The sequence below is a fragment of the Jaculus jaculus genome, chromosome 5, assembly GCF_020740685.1.
Source record: "Jaculus jaculus isolate mJacJac1 chromosome 5, mJacJac1.mat.Y.cur, whole genome shotgun sequence".
Classification (NCBI taxonomy): Eukaryota; Metazoa; Chordata; class Mammalia; order Rodentia; family Dipodidae; genus Jaculus; species Jaculus jaculus.
This window is the reverse complement of record NC_059106.1, coordinates 15,314,818-15,340,094: the sequence shown is the minus strand read 5'-3', so window position 1 is coordinate 15,340,094 and position 25,277 is coordinate 15,314,818. Positions and strand designations below refer to the sequence as shown.

The 25,277-nt window shown below is 42.0% G+C and overlaps 1 protein-coding gene and 1 pseudogene across 6 annotated transcripts in view; one reads left to right on the top strand and one right to left on the bottom strand.

Moving 5' to 3' along the window:
* Window positions 1-25,277, top strand: part of Arhgap12 (Rho GTPase activating protein 12) — a 98,697-nt gene that overhangs the window by 31,264 nt on the left and 42,156 nt on the right. For all 6 annotated transcript variants that reach the window (XM_045149627.1, XM_045149625.1, XM_045149624.1 and 3 more), the window contains exon 4: window positions 21,827-22,090. In XM_045149627.1, the coding sequence (XP_045005562.1) occupies window positions 21,827-22,090 (264 nt within the window). The remainder of the gene's footprint in view (window positions 1-21,826; window positions 22,091-25,277) is intronic.
* LOC105944088 lies at window positions 15,960-17,431 on the bottom strand (annotated as a pseudogene).

Below are 25,277 nucleotides of genomic sequence, written 5' to 3'. Positions count from 1 at the left end.
AAAGTTTTAGAAATCAAAACTAAGCTTGGTATGGTGATGTACCCTTGCAGTCACTGCATTTGGGACTCAAACAGGAGGATTGCTGTAAATTTGAGCCAGCTGGGGCTACATAGGGAGACCCTGCCACCAAGCAAACCCAAAACGAAAGAGTGTTTAAAGCTGCCCCATTTATTCCTGATGCCTTCTGCCCCCATGTTAGTAATGCTCTGAAAATATATGCGTCTTGGCAGGGTTTTTTTGGGGGGGGTGTTTTATGTGTGTATGGGGTGTGTGTGTGTGTAAACATGAGCACGCGCATTCCACAGCACGTGTGGAGGTCAGAGGACAACTTCCAGATCTTGGTCCCGCCTTCCTCCTCCTCTGAGTGAGGATCACACAGCGCTCACCTCTCCATTCCTCATGCTCCTGCTGAATGCCTAATTCCATCTCCCTCCTCACTCGGAGCACAGCTGGGATCACAGAAGCCTGCCAGCGCTCGGCTTTTTGCGTGGGTGCTGGGGTTCTCAGCCCGGGTACCCTGGCTTGTATAGCAAGCACTTTTTGCAGTGAGTTATTTCCTGGCTCCAATATACGTATCTTTCCAGTCTTGCACAAACAGCGGATTTACAGGTGCTGACAGCCCAGCCTTGATGAAGAAGCCCCGACCCCCAAAGAAAGCCTATTCATGTCACCTTACAGATTCAACAGTAAGTGCTTGTGATGGCTACAGGTCCAGTCGTGTGTTGGACTATGTTCCATGCATAGGAGCCTGTGTTAGAGGATGCATGTGCAGAAAGTTTTTCATCACAGTTATAAACTAATACATTCCTTGCATTTAAAGTGTCATTTTCAAAGCATTGTTACTATCCTGTTATGGGTTCACAAACCAGGCTTTTGTTCTGAGGCAGGGTCTTACTCCAGCCCAGGCTATCCTTGAATTCATGGTGGTGGTTCTGCCGCTTACAGGCACAACCTACGATGCCAGACTTTGTGAGACAGTCTTCAAAATTTGTTGCAGGTTTAATATTGGTTTTCAAATAAAATCATTTAATGTTTTCTTTGTTTTTTCAAATTTCATGTAATATTAACTTAAATTTGTATTGTATTTCAAAAAACACAGATTTCAAGTATACATACATGTCTTTATCTATAAGTTAGGATCATCTGGTATGTGCAATTTCACTGTGAAGAAGAGTAGAAAAGTATTCTATCACATACATAGAATTTCAGTTAAAAATGTGTGAGGGATGTGACTTTTCAGATTAGCTGGGCTTCTGGTCAGTTCAGGGTTACGTATCAAAGTTCTTTTGTTGGAACGTTTGTTAGAGCTTCTCTGAAGCCTTTGTTCACACGTGTGGCATTGATGCTCGAACCGGCTTTAGATGAGCTTTGTGTCACTACCGTCAGGGGCACCCCTTCTCACCCACAGCGTCATTCAGTGGCGATCTGTCTCTGTGTTCGCTCCTTAAAACTTGCTGAAAGGGTGCTTTGCCACCTGCCTGCTCACAATGCAATGTCTTTATTGCTTAGAGTTAACTTTGGGTATTTGATTGTCTTTCACTGTTTCTCTATAGTGTTGTTATACTGTACTGTACTGGTTGAGCTTGTCTGAAAACCTAATCTCTCGTATTTATTATTCAGTTTTCTTTGATTGAAATAGAGCTGAAGTTAGAAATTTTTTACTTAAATAACCTGTTTTTAGTTTGAAATTCTATGCAAAGCACTGGTATTACCTTTTAAGTCCCCCCCCCCCACCTTTCTTCCCTACCTTATTTTTTCTCCCTTTATTTCTTATTTTATGAAGGTATGATATTTGAGTTTGCATTAGGACAAATGTAGCTTGTTAGATTTGGGGAGTGATACTGCTATGACATATAACTGGACAGACTACTTCCTCCCTGAGCCTCAGCCTTTCCTCCCCTAGAGAGGAAACAGAATTGTTGCCTTGTTTAAATGGGCTGCAGTATGTGAAATTGTCTATGAGCCTGGCTTAGAAGAAGCCGCTTGGCACAATGTTAGTTGTGTTTACAGCTTAGGTATTACAGGTACTGGAGTGTTAGGGATCGAAATTGTCATACACATGTGTGTAAAAATCTCTCTGCTCTTTTTAGATGTTGTTGTGTTTTATGCTTTAATGTGCATACACACATTTTAAGATCCTTTTTAGAGCAGTTGGACCATTTACATAAAATAGACAAGTGATTACCAGGTTTTAAAACACTTCTCAGAGTTAATCAAAATACTTTTAGAAAGTAGAAGGCAGTCTTTTTTACTGGGCAAAAGTGAGCCTTTTATTACACTTTTAATAATTATTAGTAGATTTTGTGTTTATGTACTTTCTGTACTGAAATCGAAGTTTACTCAGAAATGTGATGAAGTGGCTGGCGGAGAGGTAGTAACTATACTTGGCTCCTTAAAAACTCTCTTAAAATAATTGATTCTTGTGAGACAGTATTGTACTTTGTGTCTTGATCTTTAAGAAATAAAGTAGGAAAGCTGGTAATCAGAACTGGCCTTAAATAATGGAAGAGAAAAGAGACCCCAACATAGAGTGGTTGACAGGTTTTGGAGTAATAGCTGAGTGGTTAAATGTGCTTGTTTCTAAAGCCTGCCAGTCAGGGTTCAGTTCTCCAGCCCCCCCAACATAAATCTAGATTCAAAAAGTGGCACATATATTGGATATTCTTTGCAGCATCAACAGGCTCGGGCATGCCTGTACACACATCCTTGTACATACACTCATGTGCAGATAAATATATTTTTAAAAAGAATAGTTGTATCTGAAATTGGAGGTATTTGTAGTAAACCCTTAGTAAAGTCTGGCTGTATAAAGGTCGTGTACTAATGTGAAATCTGATGAAAGAATAATAAAATATCTATTAGTTCTTGCCCCATCCTTCATTAATTTTTCATTATTCTTTAATTGTATATCAGTATTAATAGGAATCGATTGGTATTTTAATTTTATTCCATTGTCTTTACTACCTTTTGCTTTGTTCATAGACAATATTAATAGGGGAATAATGAGGAGAGTGAAAGACTAATATTCCACACAAAAAAAATCACAAATTCTACATTGGTGATGAGGGTCTATTAAAATGAAACCTAGGGCTGGAAAGATGGCTTGGTTAAGCACTTGCCTTTGAAGCCTATGGACCCCCGTTCGAGGCTTGATTTCCCCAGGACCCACGTTAGCCAGATGCACAAGGAGGCACATGCATTTGGAGTTCATTTGCATTGGCTGGAGGCCTTGGTACACCTATTTTCTCTCCCCCCATCACTCTCAAATAAATAAATAAAAATTAAAATTTAAAAAAAAACCTAATGTGAGTAATATTTTAGCAGAGTCTCTAAGAGTTAACCCAAGTTTGTTGCCTGTAAGTAGAGAGGGCACATCTATTGGGTGGGTGGGGGGGGCTCAGTGGAGCCTTCCAGCTCCGGTCCTCTCTGTGTTCTCTTCCCTTCAGGAACCTGTGGGCGGCTCTGCTGTTTTGCTTCCTAGAGTCATCTTCTTGTTCAATCTTTCTACTTAATTAAAGCAGGAAAGAATAACAGTTGTGAGATTTTTACTTGACTATTTACATATTCAGAAGGTCAAAAATTTGATGAAAACGGTGAACCTTTTTCTCAGGAAATTCATATTTGCACTATATCTTACTATAATTTCAAGGTATCTAGAAAGCCAAATTATAGAGCTCTGGTCAAAGTAATTATGGAGTAGAAAATTGTAAAATTTTAAGAAAATTTAGGCCTAGAAGATTTGGGAGAAGAAACTTCAGGAGTGAAGCTAGACTAGCTAGAAATTACATGTGCACCGTCTTAAAGGTGGAATTGACTGAGGACCTTAGATGAGTGGTTTTGTTTCTTTTGGCCTGATCCCTGGAAAAGATTACTTGGTGATAATGGCTGGTGTCTTTTCTCAGGAACTGCTGATAGGAGAAAGTAAATACTTCAACCTGCTTTCTTCTGGAGCAAGACTTGGTTGTGACCTTTATGAGGAGTTAGTAAATAGCTGTGGGTTACTGATCTGAGAAAATATGTATATTCATGCATATAATCACAGTGGCTCCTATGTTCCTTATTAGAGAGAGAATGGGCATGCCAGGGATTCCAGCCACAGCAAATGAACTCCGGATGCATGTGCCACCATGTGCTTCTGGCTTACATGGGTTCTGAGAATCGAACCTGTGCTTTTAGGCTTCAAAGGCAAGCCATCTCTCTAGCCCTGAGTTTTTAAAGATTTATTTGATAGAGAGATGAGGAGGGGAGAGAGAGAGAAAAAAAAAAAATGAATATGAGTGCACCAGGTCCTCCAAGCAGCTGCAAATGAAGTCCAGGAGCATGTGTCACCTTGTGCATCTGGCTTATGTGGGTCCTGGGGAATCAAACCTGGTTGCTTTAGCCTTGCAGACAGGCTCCTTAACCACTATGCCATCTCCCCAACCCAAGATAGGTGATTTTTACTGTTACCTTTTCCGTCCCTCTTGGTTTTTCGAGGTAGGCTCTCACTCTAGCCCAGGCTGACGTGGAATTCACTATGGCGTCTCAGGGTGGCCTCTAACTCACAGCGATCCTCCTACCTCTGCCTCCCGAGTGCTGGGATTAAAGGCGTGCGCCACCACGCTTGGCTTTCCCTCCCTCTTTTAAGAGGAGATCTTACTGTGTTGCAGGACCTGACCTTGAACTTGTGATCCCCTGCCTCCCAAGTTCTGGGATTAAAGGCATGTTCTACCATGCTTGCTGTTATCTCCTTTTCTGAAACCAGCTGGCCTCTATTTTATCTTTCTTCTAAATTGCCTGTACTAGTGCCTCATGGTTCCTGAGTACTCTGGATCCTGTTTTGACATTTGTTCTTTTTTAATTTGTTGTTTTACTCCCCTGCTTTAATTATTGTGCGTTCCTCAGAACTCAGATGTAAGTGCTAGAAACCCACCCACGACTAGTACAGACGGCGGAGAATTCACAGCTCCTGAAGTGGAACTCCAGGGTGTGTTTCTTGAGCTTTAGAATTGGTTGCAGTGGAGGCCTTGTGCATGGTCAGGACCCGGCCATCTCTTGTTTGGGTTCTCTTGCCACAGTGTTGCTTTTCCAAACAGATTTCTTCCATGTGGCTGAACACTAGTTGTTGGCAACTTCCAGGGTCACCCTTAGGTTTTCTCCTTGAGTCCTTGTTTTTCTTCCCTGGGTTCTCAGTGAGTAAGCCCTTGCAGGAATCTGTCTCGGCATAACTGAAGTTAGTGTTTGTACTTTCTTTTCTTTTCTTTTATGGCCAGGGTCATAATCAGGAGCATCATTTTTTAGTTTTTTATTTTTCGAGGTAGGGTCTCACTCTAGCTCAGGGTGACCTAGAATTCAGTAGGTAGTCTCAGCGTGGCCTTGAACTCTCGGCGATCCTCCTACTTTTGCCTCCCAAGTTCTGGGATGAAACGAGTATGCCACCACGCCTGGCTCATGTGCACCATTGAACTTGATCCCGATCACACAACTGGAATTTGAAGAGAAAGGAGTCCTGAAAGAAGTGGTTGCTGGGCTGTTCCCAGAATAAGGGAGAGGTGCCAGGCACAAAAAGGTAGTATGCCTACCATACCCTGTTTTCTGACTTTGAGACTAGGTCTTCCCACATTCTTTGCCAGGGTGGTCATTGATTGGCAGCAGCTGCTATGAAGGTCAGGGAGGGGGCTGGCAGGGAATAAAGTTCCCAAGCTTATACTGGTTTCACCATAAGAAGATTGAAGGTTTAAAAAAATTTTTTTTTTCCTCATTGCTATCAACTTGGAAGAGCAAAATAAAACTCTTTTGGAGTGTCTGTCTCCAGATAATCAAGTCCTCACTGCCAAAGAGTATATCCCTTTGATAATCAAGACTGTGGTAGTAAATCATCTACTACATAATAAAGCAGCACTCTTGTTTTTGAAACCTTAGTATGAGGACATTTCTACAGTGGGCAGCAGGGGATCTTGGGCCGGGTTTTAGTGTCAGCTTGGCTAGTCAGCACTGCCCGGATACCTGGTCCGACTTTATTCTGATGTTTTGTGATGGTGTCTCTTGGCAGAGATGAAGGTATGTATCTGGACATTGAGTAAAGCACACGACTCTCTCTAGCGTGGGAACAGTCCGGTTGTGGAACGCCTGCCTCCACAGTGCAAAGACCGACGTCCTGAGCCAGAGGTTCTGCTAGCTTACCTTTGGACTCAAGTGACAGCTCTTCCCTGGATCTTACCTTGCATAAAACCCTCCAGATCTGAGATCTTCCAAGTCTGAAGTCCTGAGAGCCTCCTTAAAAAAAAACAACAAAAAAAAGAACAAGCATTCCTCTGGCTCTAATCCATCCCCCTTCTCTCTGTGTATATATCATCCATCTGTCCAGCCACTCGTGCGCACACACACAGATGCATGCATGCGTGCATGTGCCCTTTTGGATGCTCTGCAGAACTCTCGACCAATTATCTAGGGTATTACTAACATGCTGGAAGGCAGGCCGGAAGTGTGCATGTTCAACCTGCAGGGACTTTTCTTGGTTCAATCTTAACGTGATCACTACTCTGGTAGACAAGATTGATCACTAGAGTCCATCACACATGTCAGTGCCTGTCCCCTAACCAGGAGGGTGTGCGGTTTGCAGGGTGATGTGGCTGAAAGTGCCATTGGAATCTTTTCAGTTTGAGGAGAGAGCAAATGGCCAAGGACAGGAGAGCCAGTGGGACCAGCCCCTAAAAAACTGCAGTGGCAGAAGGTAAAGTGTGTGCTGTGTGTTTATAATGGCACAGTTGTTTGCTACGCATTGGAATAGCTAACTTTAAGAATCTGGACTTAGACTTTTCATGTCTTATAATTGCTAGTTACTATGGAAGATCAATTGTATATGAATTTCCTTCACATTCTGATAGACAGGAATATTCATGTACATCAACCTATAACTTAAAAAAGACCAAGGTTGTTATATTTAGAGCTGAGTATAAATTGACCTGGAGTATCAGAAAATTCTCCTTGTAGCCAGGCATGGTGGCACATACCTTTAATCCCAGCACTTGGGAGGCAGTGGTAGGAGGATCGCCGTGAGTTCAAGGCCACCCTGAGACTACATAGGGAATGCCAGCTCAGCCTGAGCTAGAGTGACAGCCTACCTCGAAAAACCAAAAAAAAAAAAAAGAAAACAATAATAATAAAAAGAAAGAAAAGAGATAGAATATAAAGTTGAAAAGCTGGTTAATCCTAATAGAGTCATTATGAAATGTGTACAGTAAAAGTGTCCTGTTTTCATCCTACAGAAGAATTTGCCAATCTAGGTGATATATCAACAAAAACAACAGATGTGGAAACTTGGTTGCATTTTCGTTGAGAAAACTCATCTGTATGCATCGGATTTCTTTAGTGGTTGCTTCAGTAAAATCAGACAGATGGTTCAAACTCAGAATTGCTACTCACATAAGTGTATCACAACAATTACTTTGAAGCCTAGTGTTTAGAGCGCTTCAGATCTGATGTTTGGAGTGTAATGATGTAACTTCATGAATAGTCAAGTATAGGAATAGGCTCCTAATTTTAGGTCGGAGGCATTGATGTCACAGATACAAGATACTTGATTTTTGAAACCCAGTTCCTTTGTCTTTTTCCGTATCTCATAGCAGAACTCAGCGTCTTTATAATGACTGGGCGCTCGGGGTGGTAGCGCAGGCGAGTGATCCGGCACTCTGGAGACTGAGGCAGGAGGGCTGCTGTGAATTCCGGGCTCTGGTTCACACGCTGAGCCTAAGGCCAGCCGTGGCCACAGAGCACGACCCGTCACAGAAAGCAAAGCCAAAACAAAGTGACTGGAACACAGGTGAGTGAGGCAGGAAGTCAGCTTGCGCCTTAAGAAGCCAGTGTATCGGGCTGGAATAGCCCTGGGATCGCCTCACGCTGCTTTGAGGGCAGTATACTTGTTTGCTTTTTTCCCCACCATTGGGTGGGGGGGAACCAACAGCTTCATATACCTAGTTTAAGATGTCACAGAAGGGCTGGAGAGATGGCTTAGCGGTTAAGTGCTTGCCTGTGAAGCCTAAGGACCCCGGTTCGAGGCTCGGTTCCCCAGGTCCCACGTTAGCCAGATGCAAAAGGGAGTTCGTTTGCAGAGGCTGGAGGCCCTGGCGCGCCCATTCTTTCTCTCCCTCTATCTGTCTTTCTCTCTGTGTCTGTCGCTCTCAAATAAATAAATTTAAAAAAAAAAAAAAGATGTCACAGAAGTAGACATACATTTTAAAATAAACTTACAACAATTATGTTACAACTCTAATACTCTTGTGCATATATAATGTTCATGAGAAAAATGGTCTTGTATGTTGCAATATGCTCCCTATTTTTTATTTTTTTAAATTTTTTAAATTTAATTTTTATTAACATTTTCCATGATTATAAAAAAATATCCCATGGTAATACCCTCCCCCCCCCACTTTCCCCTTTGAAATTCATTTTTTAGATAGTAGAGTGGAAACTTGACTTTTTTTCTGGCAGCAACTTTAAAGACAAAAACGTCAACGTTCCTGTAGTAATGATACTACTTTCTCACATAAACACAGGAAAATGGTGTGGATGCTCCTAGGTACCTGCTCTGATACGGTGTTGCCATGTATATTATTTTTATTAGTGTGCTTACATAGACTCTGACGAATGCAAGATACTCACCAGACTTTTCCCTTCTCTTCCTTCCAAAGTCACCCTCTGTCTTCTTGCCACTTTCATTATGTGTCATTCTAAGGAGCAAGTCTCTTTAAAGGACATGCCAAGAGGCAAGAAACTAGTGGATTAAATCTCTGCCACAGGTTTTCCCATTTGTCTGATCTATTTTGTGAATGTTCAGATGCCTGATAAAAAGGAACAGGTATGTATATAACTGGCTGTCAGCAAAAGGGATGGACACACATCTCAAGTGAGCCTTGGGACTGGATAGGAGTTCTTTGGAGCAAGATTAGAATTTAATTTGACTTGTGAAATGCATGCCTTTTATGTTTTAGAATCTTTTCCCCAAAACTTGAACTGAGAACTAGATTTTTGTCATTTTTTGAAAGCTTGTAATTGCCCTGAAAAGAGGCTAGTGACCTTAGAAAACAAGCTTCAGTTTGACTAGTCCTGGCTCTTAGTGTTTCCACACTTTGAAATTTAAATATAAAGGACAAATGTGAAGAGGAGAATTAAAGAAATTAAGGTTTTTTAAATGTAGCCACTGATTCTTTCCTTTTTTTTTAATTAATGGTTTTCTGTGCATGTATAAGATGTTCAGGAGTGGAAGACATAAAAATTATTACTATTACTTTTTTTTTTATTCTGAGAGTGAGAGAGAGAATGGTGTGTCAGGGCCCTTAGCCACTCTGAGTGAACTCCAGTTGTGTGAGCCTCTTTGTGGCACATGTGCAGCATTGTGCATTTACATCACTGTGTGTCTGGCTATGTGGGACCTGGAGATTCGAACATGAGTTCTTAGGATTCACAGGCAAGCGCCTTAACTGCTAACCCATCTCTTCAGCTCTACTATTATTTTTAATGATGACCTGTATTATTAAAATTAAGTTTCATTTGAGTAGCTTTAAAAGAGAACACTCAAGGACCCTCATGTTTATAATGGTATTATTCCCAGGGGCCAAAAGGTAGAAGCAAGAGGCTGGCTGTGGATGGTGCATAAGTAATATGTGGCCTACACCTAGAACGGGGCCGTGTCACTACAGTGTGGGTAAGTCTTGAGGACGTGCTAAGTGAAGTAAGCCAGTCAGAAGAGATCAGGTACAGCTGGGGGCATGGTGACACATGCTGTTAATCCCAGCACTTGGGAGGCAGAGGTAGGATTGCTGAGTTCAAGGCCTCCCTGAGATTACATAGTGAATTCCAGGTCAGCCTGGACTAGGACTAGAGAGAGATCCTACTTTATTCAGCAGGTGGGGATGGGGGAGGGGGAGAAGACCAAATACTATTACATGATTCCATTTACATGAAGTACCAACAGTAGTCAAAGTTTTAGGGACAGAATTACTACTGAGTGTGGCTGTCAGAGGCTGAGAACTGGCAAATGGGTTACTGTTGAGTGAGTATGAAGTTTCAGTTTTGCACAGAAGTCTGGAAGTGGGCAGTGGTAATGGTTTTATTCATGTGTATTCTACCACAGCTTTAAAAGAAGAGGATGCAGCGTGACTGGTGTTTGAACAAGTCCAGTGTCTGTAGCTTTAGGACGAACTGCTTGCTCTGTGAGAGGCGCCAGGTCTTGGAGTACTCCACCTTGCCCACCTTCCCTATTCCTTTGCCACACTACGTGTATGCAGAGTGAGAGTGTGCTAAAGCGAACCTGAGCCTCGGTGTGGTTTATTATGGGGAACATAATTGTAAATTCACTGAGTATGTAACTTGGTTAGGAGAAGTCAAAAAGCTGTGACCTTGAATAAGCTCTTTATCTTGTTTTCTGAGTAAACTTGAAAGTTTTGAGCTCCATGGAAATTGTCACAAGTGTTTCCTGTTTTTATAATTTATCCATAGGACTTCCTAAAGATCACCCCAAATTATTATATAGTATTTACAGTTTTTTCTCTTCCACAAACATTTTTGTTTTAATCTCATTTCAAAATAAATGTGTTCCATGTCAGATAAATTAAAGAATACAAGTAAAATAAAATAAAACTTTGCCCTAATTCTGTGGCTCTGAAAATAAGCTACAAAGGCGTGCCCATGGTCCTCTGTTCTCTCATGCATGTGTGCATGTGAATACCAGTTATTACAATTTTTTACTGTGTGTATCTAAATACCTGTTTTGTATATCTTCCGTTGAAAGGATTTAAGATGGAAGTATTTCCTGTTTTGGTCTAAAGTTACTATAAAAATAATGGAAAATCATTTGTAATAGATGTAAGGTTTTCAAGACAGCTTTGGGATGTGTTTTAAGACTTTTAGCTTTGCATTTAGCTTGCAATGATATAATGGATTAAGCAGCTGTGGCATGCAAATTTGCTAACAAATTGGTCCTTGTGGTACACTAGAAAGTCATTTGTTGATTTGTGTTTGAAGTGACAATTTATGAATTCTTTTCCTTAAGTAGTATGCTTGAACTTTTTTTATTTCAGGATCTTCTAATAGACAAAAAATATTTTACCATTGCAAAAAATGAGGATTTATGATGTGTCAACTATTTTAAATGCATGAAATAAAGCTGTAGATTAATTTAGGGATTCATATTTCTATGCTGCCAGAAACTGCCACTTCAATACGTAGACTTACACATGTAGAATGTTTTCAATGAGTAATCTCAGAGGGCTTTTTTTCCATTTGTAATTCTATTAACTTTTTAATGTAGAAATTTCGGGACAATGTGTTGTCATTCTCTGAATGCTGATGATAGAGTTACATTCAGGTCCCTCGGGAGGGAGATTTGTAGTCGTGAATGGCAGTGCCCCAGGTCAGTGCATGTTGCTCCATCGGCACAGAATAGTGACTGGGCCTTGCTGTCTCAGCACGATGTCCTGTGGAGAATGTGTCTGCTTTACCGACCAGCAAGGACCAACTCACGGATGTGTGCCTTTGTTGCAGCAGTCTCCTTTGCTTTTCCGTTTCATGACATAGTCCATGGATTTACCAGCAAATGAGAAAATAAGATTTACTAAATTCTGAATTAGAGATGAAAGGAGGAGGAAATATCTTTCAATTTACTTTTTTTTGTTGTTGTTTTTTGAGAATATATGAACATTAAAATGTGGTCTGGCTCTCAATTCTGAAGAAGTTTATAGTTTAATGGGAGAGTGAAAATAGCATTGTGAAGTGTGATGCTAACAATTTTATGTGTGCCTAGGAAAGGCTGCAGATTGATCCTGTTCTGAGTAGTAGCCAGTACTGTGTGCTCATGGTCGTGAGGGTGGCTAGTGAGTCTGAGGTGCTCATTTACGCAGTTTTTGAGACAAGGTCTCATTTTAATTACTTGATTCATGTACTGGAGGAGATATTTGAATAACTTGGGTATGTGACTGCTTCTTCAATGTTGAGGTCTACAGTTGGGGAGACTGTGGCACCATTATTTGGATCAATGAATGTGATGGAAAGGGGCACCCAGAGTGCTGGCTTGCGTAGGTGCTATGCCAGGCTTCAGAGAGGTGCGCAAGGCGGGCTTCTAGCGTGTCTCAGGTGCTCCGGCCAGCTGCAGAGCCTCAAGGCCGGAGAACAGGGTGCGTGGGGGCGGATCAAAAAATGAGACTGGAAGGTATACCCTTCGTCTTGATGCAGATTTTTCTATTGTTTCTTTTGGGCAAAGCTTTTCCTTATGGTAAGCTTCCTAACTGTACATGCCCACGGTTATGATCTGTTGGCTCCTGTCACTCAGGGCTTTTTACGAAGTATGAGCGCCTTTATATCATGAAGGCAGCTGCTATGGTTGGTAGCACACAAATGACTTCTTTGTTTTTTTTTGTTTTTGGTTTTTCAAGGTAGGGTCTCACTCTAGCTCAGGCTGACCTGGAATTAGTCTCAGGGTGGCCTTGAACTCATGGCGGTCCTCCTACCTCTACCTCCTGAGTGCTGGGATTAAAGGCGTGCGCCACCACGCCCGGCGTAGAAATGACTTCTTAGTGTCCATGTGCAGGTCCTAGAAAGAGGTGTCACACCTTGAGGGCCGTTCAGCAGTAGGACGTTACTGTTGCTCTGGGGAGTCACGGAAAGCAGCGGTGTAAATTTGGAGCGTCCCTCACTGCGGTTATGCCCTATGACAAGGATGTGAAAAGTAGAAATTCACAGTTTTTCTATTTCAAAATTGTTAAAGTGTGACATGGATTCCCCCCCCCAAAAAAAAACACCAAACTTGGCTTGAGTGAAAAACTCAAGTTTTTGGAAAGTTACATTTTTCAGTCAGAGTTGCTACGCAATCTTTAGTTTTGAAACTAAAACAAACTTAGTCCAATTTTCACTGTTGGCTGTTTGGTTTTTTTTTTTTATTTTTCTATTTTTGTCCTTTATTATGCCATTAGTTGGCACAGTGTTATCACAATAAACAGTTATGGTGAGTCATACCTTGTTTAAGGACACAGAAACATATTAACGCATATGTATGTGTATGCATGTTCATATGTGTGTGGGCACATGTATGCAAACGCATGTTTGTGGATGCCAGAATTAGATGTCTGTTTTCATTCTCAGTTGCTGTCCACCTCATTCTTTGGCACAGGGTCTCTTACTGACCCCAGAGCTCAGCTATTTGGCTAGCCACTGTGACCAGCCATCCCTAGAGATCTTCCTGTGTCACCTCCTCAGCCCGGGATTACAGACATACACGTGTGTCGGGCCTTGTCTGTGGGTGCTGGGGATCTCTAAGACGACTTCCGGGCGACCTCGCTGCCTGTGTGACCCTGTCTGGTCTTAAACTACGGCCGCGCTGGCCTCAGACTTGTGGCGGTCTCCCAGAATTTGCCTCTCAGGTGCTGCAGTTACAGGAGTGTGCCGCCATTCCTGGCTAAAACTATTTCTTTTTGCATGAATTAGAGTTTAAAATGATTTAAATTCTGTTTTGAAGTCTCATACTTGAAGAAATCTTTGTTCTGTAAGCTTACTTCAAAGATACAGTAAGGTACAGTTAGCAGCCGTAAGGTTTTCTTCCACTCAGGGCTGTGACTCTGTATTTTGTAATAAGGTAGATGCCTAAGGATTGGCACTGTGCTGCTTAAGAAGTAAGAGAAGGTAGAGCTTTTCCGCTGATGTGCATTCTGCCATTCTCTACAGTGTGCACAATGTAGCTCTTGAACTAAGATTAAAAGTAAAAGACAAGCTAGAGAGATGGCTTAGTGGTTAAGGCACTTGTCTGCTAAGCCTAAGGACCCAGGTTCAATTCCCCAGTACCCACATAAACCAGGTACACAAGGTGGCACATGCGTCTGCAGTTCATTCGCAGTGGCTACAGGCCCTGGTGCACCCATTCTCTATCTATCTGCCTGTTTCTGTTTCCCTCTCTCTTAAGTAAGTAAATAAATAAATGAACTATGTTAAAAGGAAAGTAAAAGACAAACCTCATGCCTTTAATCCCAGCACCCGGGAGGCAGAGGTAGGAGGATTTCTGTGAGTTTGAGGCCAGCCTTGGACCCTATAGTGAATTCCAAGTCAGTCTGGGCTAGAGCAAGACCCTACCTTTAAAAAAACAAAACAACAAAAAGTAAAAGACAAGTAAGAATTTAATATAATCTGTAAGGTTAATGTTTTATATAGCCATATGATTACCAACTTTTCCTTCCTGTGGATAGCTGTTGGGATTATTTTAGTCTGTGTATAGATAAAGTAGAACAGGCCACGTCTTTTTTTAAATATAAAATTGGGTCATGTGCAACCATACTTGCCCCAATTTAGTTGTTAATTAATGTCACATTTATTTATTTTTAAGCTTTCTTATTGTCCTTTTAAAGGTTGATTTTTTTTTTCCTGGTATGACATTTTTGTTGGTGATATATGAATGTTTTTCTTATAAATGCTTACATGCTAATGCCATTTGACTTCTATGTTGTAAGAACTCTCTTTGTTAGTCTTATTTTAACTCTTTAATTCTTGTGTAAAGGAAGAGAGAACTAGAATATAGACTTAAGGCTGCTGTGTAAGCATTGGGCTGGCGAGAAGGCTTAGTGGTTACACCACTTGCCTGTGAAATCTAAGAACGTGGGTTTGATTTCCCAGCACCTTCACATAAGCCAGATGCATATGATGGTACATGTATCCAGACCTTGTTTGCGGTGGCCGAGGCCCTGGCACCCCACCCATTCTCTGTCTGCCCGCCTGCCCCTCCCACAAATAAAAAAAAGATTGTGTATGAGTATTGATGCTTTTTAAGATATACTTGTATTGAACCAAGGGGACTAGACTAAAGCCCACTGGTGACAATGGAGACCTGTCAGTGTCTTGTCTTTTTTTGCATGCATGTGTGTAGAGTATGTGCGTGTGTAATGTTTGTGTACACAGTATATGGGTGTTTACAGTGCATGTACAGAGGGTACATGCATAGGTGCAGTATGTGTATATAGACCATGCATGTGCACGTGTGTGTTTGTATTACAGAGTTAGCGTGTCGACAGTGTGTGCATGCGCACATGTGGAGGCCAGGGGAGACACTGGGGTACTTACAGTCTTTACTGGCTCCGGCACTACGTTCTAGCGCAGTAACTCTGGGGTATGGCCCCAAATATTTTTTTAAATTTATTGACAATTTTTATACACATGTATAATATATTTTGATCATATTCACCTCCTGTTACCTTTTGATCCTCACCCCTCTCTTAATGAATGCCTTCTTTACTGTTTGTCCCACTTCTACGTTGGAGTGTGTGTGTGTGTGTGTGTGTGTGTGTGTATGTGTGTGTGTGTGTGTGTGTGTGTGTGTGTGTGTGTCAGACGTTCCTGTCCCACTGAGTCTAACTAGGGTCGCCTGCATGAGCGTGGGTAGCTGGTTATTTATTTGAGCAGCTTGTCAGCAGTACTACACCACTGAAGAACATGTCTCCCTCTCCCCCCTGTACTCATTAACTGCCAGTAGTGCCCTCGGAGGTGAGAGGGCCACATGGTCTCCTTCCCCATCCATGATGGAGTATTGGTGCGTTCAGTCCTGTGCTGGCAGCCATAGCTGCTGTGAGTTCATGAGTGTAGTGGCCGTGTGTCTGGAAGAGGGTGTTTCACAGGTACTTTTTGGCTCTTAAGTTCTTTCTGTCCCCTCTCCATGGTGTTTGCTGGACCTTAGAAGGGGTGATATAGTGTTATTTAGCACTGAGTATTCAGTAGTCACTTATTCTCAGCACTTTGATGACTTTCTAGTTTTCCCAGTAGTTGCCTGTTACTCCAAAAGAAACTTCTCTGACCAGAGCAAAGAGAAGCGTTAATGCATGGACATAAATGTAGCTAGAGGGCAGTCTGATGGGAATGACATATAATAGGTTTTCTCCTAGGGTCTATGACCTCCCCAATCATAAGCTTTTTTCTTAAACTAAATCAGTCAGTTTATTAAAATAATTGACTTAGGCATCTGTAATGATGACTTCAACCTCTACTCCCAGCTCAGTGCTGATGTAAGTAATCGGCTTAACACTCTCAGAAGGGCTGTGCAAGTAATGAGTCACTTGTGGATGCTCATCTGGAAGTGATCCCATGTCTTGGAACCTTCCCAAGGTGTTTTCCTTGTAGTCATTCTCAGTGTCTTGATGGGTGTGCGAACTGTCTTTTTCACTTGAGGCTCTTGGTCTTGGCTCCTCTGATCAAGTCAGCACACACCTTCTCCAGAGACTTTCCGTTGTGGCTGGTGAGGGTGACCCGAATTCTGTGAATGGCCACCACCGGTTCCACAGTTGTCTTTCGGTATCTTTCAAGGCCATGGCCATGGCGCTGCGTGAGGAGCAGGAGGGGCGGGGGCTCTGCTGTACTTACAACCGCGGCGCCGAAAGCCCAACCATAAGCTTGTCACTGGATTTGCCAATACCATGAATTCCCTCCCATGAAGCATGGCCCAGAGGTTGTAATATTCCTTGTTTTTTACCCAACAGTCTGCGCATTTCCACTTGGATTTTTGTACAGTTAACAACCTACTAGAAGCTGTGTATAATTTCTCTTCTATACTGCCCTTCCTCTTGATATTCCTTTATTATTTTATTACTTTAATAAGAATACAGAAACAAATTGTGTTTCCCTTAAATATCTGCATGTTTATTTAACCTTTACTCTGGTCTTATTTCTCCATACTTACCAACTTTATTACAGCTCTCACCATCTTCTGGATCAGCTGTCTTATCTCAGCCTCTAGTTTTATCCTTCTTAATACTACCATATATATATATTTTTTTAATTTTTTTGTTCATTTTTTATTTATTTATTTGAGAGTGACAGAGAGAGAGAGAAAGAGACACAGAGAGATTGAGAATGGGTGTGCCAGGGCTTCCAGCCACTGCAAACGAACTCCAGATGTGTGCGCCCCCTTGTGCATCTGGCTAACGTGGGTCCTGGGGAACCAGCCTCGAACCGGGGTCCTTAGGCTTCACAGGCAAGCGCTTAACCGCTAAGCCATCTCTCCAGCCCTTAGTACTACCATACACACACACACACACACACACACACACACACACACACACTTTTGGTTTTTCGAGGTAGGGTCTCACTTTAGCTCAGGCTGCTCTGGAATTCTCTATGTAGTCTCAGGGTGGCCTCCAACTCATGGTGATCTTCCTACCTCTGACTCCCGAGTGCTGGGATTAAAGGCGTGCACTACCACGCCCAGCTCAATACTACCATGTTTAAGATCCAAGTGACAATGTATTAGTAGTTGCCTAAATGCTACTGGATGACACCTGTTGTTTGTGGGAGGCAGTGCTGCTCAGCAAGTACTGTTCCATTGAGTTGAACTGCAGGAGACATGGCTGTGCGTGTCAACATGGCAGCAGATTCTCCTCATTTCTCCTGGGTCTTTGTCGTGCTGCTGCGGCACATCCCGAGTCAGCATCGCTCTCTGCAGCTTCTTCCCTTCCCTGTGTACCCTTGTGTCTCTTGTGCAGTCAGTGTAAGTTTAGCTTTCCTTAGCTGTATACCTTCTGAGGGACTGGAGACAAATTGATTTGCTTTTAATATTTTATTTGCAAGGACAGAGAGAATGAGAATGCCAGGGCCTTCAGCTGCTGCAAACAAACTCCAGATGCATACACCACTTTGTGCATCTTGCTTTATGTGGGTACTGGGGAATCGAACCCGGATCATTAGGCTTTAAAGGCGATTACCTTAACTACTGAGACATCTCTCTAGCCCTTGATTTGTTTTTACAATGTAAGTACCTGGTTGAATACATGGTGTTCAGTTCATGTTAGGGACACATCTGTCCATCCTGTTTCCCAACTATAAATGTGAGTTTTCCTAGTTTTTTCCCCTCTTTTTATCACATCTAAATAGCTCCAAGTTCTTCCTTTTGTTTTTATTTGGAGTTTGTGTACTTTCATTAATGATTGTTCATTTGTTCATTCAGCAAAACTTATTATAAAAAGAAATTTTAAGGCAAGCCCAACAGACTAGCCTTTTGTTTTTTTATTTTTTATTTTATTTTAAATTTTTATTAACATTTTCCATGATTATAAAAAATATCCCATGGTAATTCCCTCCCACCCACACTTTCCCCTTTGAAATTCCATTCTCCATCATATGACCTCCCCATCTCAATCATTGTACTTACATATATACAATACCAACCTACTAAGTACCCTCCTCCCTTCCTTTCTCTTCCCTTTATATCTCCTTTTTAACTGGCCTCTGCTAGTAAGTATTTTCCTTCTCATGCAGAAGCCCAATCATCTGTAGCTAGGATCCACATATGAGGGAGAGCATGTGGCGCTTGGCTTGCTGGGCCTGGGTTACCTCACTTAGTATAATCCTTTCCAGATCCATCCATTTTTCTGCAAATTTCATAACTTCATTTTTCTTTACTGCTGAGTAGAACTCCATTGTATAAATGTGCCACATCTTCATTATCCACTCATCAGTTGGGGGACATCTAGGCCCTTTAGTTTTTTTTAATGTGTATGCACAAGAGACAGAGGGAGAGATGAAGTAACTGGTGCGCCAGGGCCTCCAGCCACTGCAGTTGAACTCCAGAGTATGCACCCCCTGTGTGCATGTGTGACATTGCATGCTTGCACCTCTGTGCATCTGGTTTACATGGGATCTGGAGAGTCAAACTCATGCTTTTAGGCATTAGGCTTCCCAGGCAAACAAACACCTTAACTACTAAGCCATTTCTCCAGCCTTCAGCAAAATTCATTAATTGTGGTGCTAGATCATACTTCTTACATGCTATATGTTGCATTGACTTTATAGAATGTATAGATCTGTGGAGAACTGATATGTTTATAAGTTAAAGTTTTGCAGATAGAGAGGGAGAGTGGGCATATCAGGGCCTTCAGCCACTGAAGACGAACTCCAGCTGCATGTGCCACTTTGTGCATCTGGCTTATGTGAGTCCTAGGGATTTGAACCTGAGTCCTTTGGTTTTGCAGGCAAGTACCTTAACTGCTAAGCCATCTCTCCAGCCCATGAGTGATATTTATAGTGTTTTTTCATTTAATTCTTTTCTGCTTTTGTTTCAAAATTTTGATCGCTTCATAGATTAGTGGAACATTCCAATTTTTAGTTGAACAGATTATTCAGATTTTATCTTTATAAAGAATAGAATTACTAATTTTTTAAAGATTTAGTAGCATTTACTCATAATTTAGTAAGTGGCTGTTTCTTGGTATCTTTTCCTGTTCTCTAGATTCTAATAAAAAAAAGTCAGTGCTGGGCTGGAGAGGTGGCTTAGCCGTTAAGAGCTCACCTGTGAAGCCTAAGGACCCCGGTTTAAGGCTCAATTCCCCAGGACCCACGTTAGCCAGATGCACAAGGGGGAGCACGCATCTGGAGTTCGTTTGCAGTGGCTGGAGACCCTGGTGTGCCCATTCTCTCTCTCTCTGTCTCTCTCTCACAAATAAAATTTTTAAAAAAAGTCAGTGCTAATGGGACAGTTCCTTTGGTTCTTGTGAAGGCAGCACTCTGTACATGAAGTACTGAGAGGAGGATGGCTTGAGTCCAGGGGTGCTGGCCTGTCATGCCCTATGCAGAGCCACGGGTCTGCCCTAAGTTTGATGTCAATACGGTGGCCTCTCTAGAGCTGGGGGACAACCAGGTTTCCCAAAGGGGGCAGTGAGCAGTCCAGTCCCAGTAAGTTACTGCAGATTGTTCATCCTAACAGCATTTGTTTTTGTCTGTAATCATTGTTCTGGTTACTTAATCAGGGCATGAGATGACTCCGTAAGGGGAACAAAGTCCATCTGTCGCTGTAGAGTCTATGTATTCATATTTTGGGTTATTTTTATGATTTTCTCTTAAGGTTTGCTTTTTGGTTTCGATGTATTAAATATTTTATATGCCTGTATTATTTCAGAGGTTAATGTACTTTAAATTCAGTGAAATTAGCTCACATTCCTCTTTTAAAACTTAATTTTTTTCTTTCCTTTAAAGTTTGCTAACATGTACTAACTATATATATCTTAATGGGATTTAGCATGGTATTTCATGCATGGATGCAGTGTTTGACCATATGCGCCACCTTTCCACCACCACCTTGCCTCTCTGCCTTGTTGCCAGTACTTAGGAATCACTATTTTGCATTCACATGAGTTTTTGTTTGTGTCCAGGTATAAGAAAGGTCTTGTGATACTTGTCTTTCTGTACCTGGCTTATTTTGATTAGCATAATGCAAAAATTGAATTCAGCAGCACGTTGAAGGATCATAATCATGATTAAGTTGGTTTTATTCCTGTGGTGTAAGGATTGCTCAACATATGCAAATCAGTGGACGTCATAGATCACATCAACAGATGAAGGCTAAAGTTCACTATTTCATTCATTCATTAAACTCTGAAAGCTACTGAACTTCTGAGGATCACACTGGGCTTTCTGTGGTAAAGCAGTGACTCTCAGCTATACTGCTTCCGGAGGACACCTGGCAGTGTCTGGAGAGTTTGTCACCTGGGAGATAGGTATGTGTGTTCTGCTGTCATCTCGTTCTTGTGAATGTCCCACAGAGCACAGAACCGCACAGTGAAGTGACCTGTGCTCACATGTCGTGGTGTTGAGGTTGAAAAAGTCCTGTGAAGGAAAGATACGTGTTTAAATAAAGATAGGAACTTTTTTCCTTCAGCAGCTGAAATATGTATAACATAACCCATGGTGGTAGTGCCCAATGCAAATAAAGTAGGTACTAGCAAGACATTTAAAAATTAGAAGGAAAACAAACTGTAGGTTAAGGTTAAGCTTGTAAAGCAGTGAGTTGTTGCAAATTCTTATTTTTCTACTGCTTAGGAATCTTCCAAGAAAACTAGGTAGAGATTAAGTGATTTGTTTGGGGCCTTAGGAAAATAATTACTGAGAAGGAATACTGTCTAATAGTTTTAAAAATATTTATTTATTTGAGAGAGAGAGAGAGAGAATGGGCACACCAGGACCTCTAGCCACTGCAAATGATCTCCAGACACATGCATCACCTTGTGCATATGGCTTTATGTAGGTCCTGGGGAATCAAACCTGGGTCCTTTGGCTTTACCAGCAAACACCTTAACTGCTGAACCATCCCTCAAACCCCTCTAGTAAGTTTTAACTTGTGTATTATTACTGTACCCACTTTATTCCTGATTTAATGATAGAGCTTAGAATATGGCATCATTCTTTTGTAGTTTCTGAAGAAACAGAGTTCTATTCATGCATAATACTTTTATATTAAAAAATTGTCGAAAATCCAAGAATTTCAAAGCCACAAAACCCCTGGTGGTTTAGTCTAGTTCTCTCATTTGCAGAGATTACGTGCTGTTTGGCTGTGGCAGGTGTAGAAGAAGGGCGTATCCACTGCCGTACGTCATCTAGGTCAGATCTTGAACTAGGACTCTCGGCTCTTAGTTGAACATTTTCTCAAGGGGCAGGAAAGATTCAAATATAATTGAAATTCTGTTTGATATTTGTTCATTTTCAATTAAGCTGTGAATATTAAATGAAGATAATTGTTCATTTTTAACCTAGCTGTGAATATTAAAATGTTTTTGTTATATACACACATTATATTTCTCTTGATTATGCTTTTAACATTTTTAATTTTCCTTTTTTAAAAAATATGATTTTTATGTTATTCAAAAGGCTTATTTTGCTGTTTGTTTGTTTTGTAGTGCATGAGCTCTGACCCTGTCCTTGAGCACGCTGAGCAAATGAATCCCCTCCTTCTGCTGCGCTATTTTTTCCATATTTTAAAAATGCATTAGTCTCTTCAATTCATTTAATTTATAAATGTTATGCTATTTTAAACATGAAATTTAAATTTAATTCACAGGCAACTACACCCCCAAATCAAGGAAGGCCAGATTCTCCCGTCTATGCTAACCTTCAAGAATTGAAAATATCACAATCTGCTCTTCCCCCACTTCCTGGGAGCCCAGCAATTCAGATTAATGGAGAATGGGAAACTCATAAAGACAGCTCAGGGCGCTGTTTCTACTACAACCGAGGAACTCAAGAGAGGACTTGGAAACCACCACGATGGACTCGAGATGCCAGTGTAAACAAAGCAGACTCCCAGAGTCCAGGAGACCAAGAGGTACGAGTAACGGCAGGGCCAGCCGTCTGGCTTCCCAGTCTTCTGTATCGACAGGAGCTGGTAGAGCTCCCGGGTCTTCAGGAAGCCGAGTGTTCTTTCAGGCTGCGTTACAGCACTGCTGGTTACTTCCAGCTTCAAGCAGTGCCTAGAGGAGGTAGCCTTGGCCTGTGCTTCCGGGTTCTTGGCCTGGATAAAATTGCCCTCGGCCAGTGCTTCTCTGGTGTACTAGACGACACTGACAGCTGGCTCTGGTGATGCCTGCTTCTAATCCCAGTACTTGAGAGGCTGGGGCAGGGGGTCAGGAGTCCAGCCTCCTCTACATAGGGAGTTCAGCCAACCCGGGCTGCTTGAGATCCTGTTTGAAAAGCAAATGAAGAAAAAGGACACTAACTTACTACGTAAGCCAGTAACAGAGAAGAAAGCTGGTACATGATAATAGCAAATAAGTAGAAACAGTTATTTCACTGATTAAAAGAGGTGCCTTTTCCCTTTTCCTTGTTTTCTAAGTTTTCTATGGCCATTAAACTCCTTCAGTTTTTCTATCAGCTAGAGGTACAAGATACCTTTACATTCTAAGTAACAGAAGTAATGAAAAATTCCTTTGCTATGGTGGGATCATTCTGTAAGTCTGAGAATTCATGCGCCAGCCATTCCCTCCTGGTTTCACCTTCCCCCATACATCCTATAGAGTGTTAGGAAAATCGATCAGTTACATTCTGAGAAACACTCACTTTTTGGTCTGAAAGGTATCTTGGGGGGATTGTTTAGATGTGCAGGAAGAAAGGTGGCAGGATTGGTAGAATTGAGGAAAATCAATTTCATCGTCAATTGGATTCCCTTTATCCAAAACAGGGTGGGGATGCATCCTAGCCTCGCAGGAAGCAGGCAGATAGGACCTGAGGAGTCAAGTGGTACATCTTGCACTCAGCAGAATCTAAAAGCTTTTTATATTGAACTCCCCCATCATGGTCTTCAATTGGCTTTGTTTTGGTGGTGGTAGCAAAAATGGACAAACATAGCAAAAATTTGTTAGGAAAGTTGAATTTTATATCTAGAAAGATTGGAAAACAAACCATTCTATATATCAATAGTAAAGGAAAATTTTATAATTAGGAAGAATTAGGGGAAAGGCTAAATCACCGAATAATAGAAAATATTTAAACTACATCGGAACTTTGAACATATTTTATAGCTGTTTCAGTAAATAGATGAAAGAGACTTTTAGGGTCTCAGCTGTCAGTTCCAAACTGTGCACATATTGTATAAAAATAGACATTTTACCAAAGTGTCTAGAGCATTTTTTTTTCTATCACCTGAGAAAGAAGTGTGTGTGGATGTGTGTGGTACATGTGTGTATGTATCTGTGTGTGTGGATGTGTACGTGTGGGGGTGAGAATAACCTACTCTGCTATCATATTTAATTCATCATAAACTTGAATACAGGATTCAGGACTCTAGGTTGGTCTCACTTAAATCCAGGCTGACCTGAAACTCACTCTGTAGCTCAAGCTGGCCTTGGACTCCTGGAAATCTTCCTACCTCAGCCTCCGAAGTGCTGGGATTAAAGCCATGAACCCCATGTCCAGCCTAATCACACAGCACTTTTCCATTCTTGTTGTTACATTGAGAACCTTGGTGTATGAACGTACGGAATGTGGTTTGGTCGTGTGCCCACCCGGTACTCTTCCGCTCCCTTGCCCCCGCCCCACTGAGGACCTTCCTTTCTCACGGCCGTGCTTCCTCCGCTTTGTCTCCCGGAAGAAGCTTTGTTCTGCACCGTCCGTGTCAAGGTGTCGACGGGCTCAGAGCAGCACGGGTCTCGTAGGCAGCCGTGTCCACTGTGTGGCCATGAATGCATCGGGTTCGTTCACGTCGGGAGGCGTTTTGAACTTACCTTGAATGGAATCAGGTCAGTTGCTTGTTAGGAATATCAGACGCTGGAGTATGTCTGTGTGGACTAGTCAGAGTCTCCTATGAACGTTCAGCTCTCCCACCCAGACGACGAGGGCCGCCAAGGCTTGCTGTCAGCGTTCCATTTGTGGTTGGTTTTTTCTCCCTGCCTCTCGTACCCTGTGTCCGTTGCCTTGCAACTGAGACTCTTAACTCATTTCCCCTCTTCATAGGGTTAAACCCCGCATAGTTCTGCCAGAGAAAGTGCCTAGTAGGTTGGCATGAAGGAGGGGATTCTGGAAAGTTTAGCCTTCCTCTTTTAGTCCTCTCGTGTTCACCCTCCTAGTCCCGGAGGTTATTAAATGTGTCCGTTTCTGAGCCATTTTCTAATTCTGCTTGGTGAACTTGTTGCGTTTCATCTATCCTTACCGCCTTGCCCAGACTAGAGTCAGTCTGCTGTCTTCTCCTCTGGGTACAGAGTTGAGTGTTTTGTTCATCTGCTGACTTTTGTGCTTTTCTTGTTCTTGGTGGGATTTTTTTAAATTGAGAACTATATTGCTAATGGTCATATCCCATCGGATTGGACTCTCCTTAGTTCTCTTCCTTAGTCCCCATTCCAGTGAGGATCCACGTTGGTGGGTTGTCAGTATTCACTGTGGGGTCATGACTGCAGGCAGTCTGTGGTAGGGGTCAGTGCCTCACAGTATACTTCCCACCCCGGGCTCTGACATCCTTCCTGCCGCCTCTGCTGCAGTGTGCCCTGAGCCTTGGAGGGCATGTTATAAACACACTTCACTTCTGTTGCTTTAGTGAAATTTGAGAGGTGATTCCTCTTCTGACTTGCCTTAGAAGCTTGTTTCATATTTACCTTAGAGCAGTTCTTACCTTATCTGAGGGCAAATTTGCCTTGAAGGGGTATAGTCTCAAAGTACTACTGGCATCTAATGCGTAGAGGCCAGAGATGCTGGCGTTGGATGTCCGACAGTACTTGGCTGCTCTCTATATCAGAGGCTATTTGGACTGTGTCCTCAGGTTGCTGCTAAACCTGCCTTGGACATTGGAACTGTATGTTTGCTGACAGTCTTCTCTTGCTCCTTGAAGCCATACAAATCTCATACAGTGCTGTCTTTTGTTAGTTTATATTGTGATAAGTAGTTTACTCATGTTTTTAACCCCCTATTATGACTTAACAATAATCCTGAATTTTTTTACCATCTTTCCCTCATATTTTTTATTTTCCCACATTTCCTTCTGTCATAAGTAGCATGTTTTTAAATTCCTCATGATAGTGATAGAT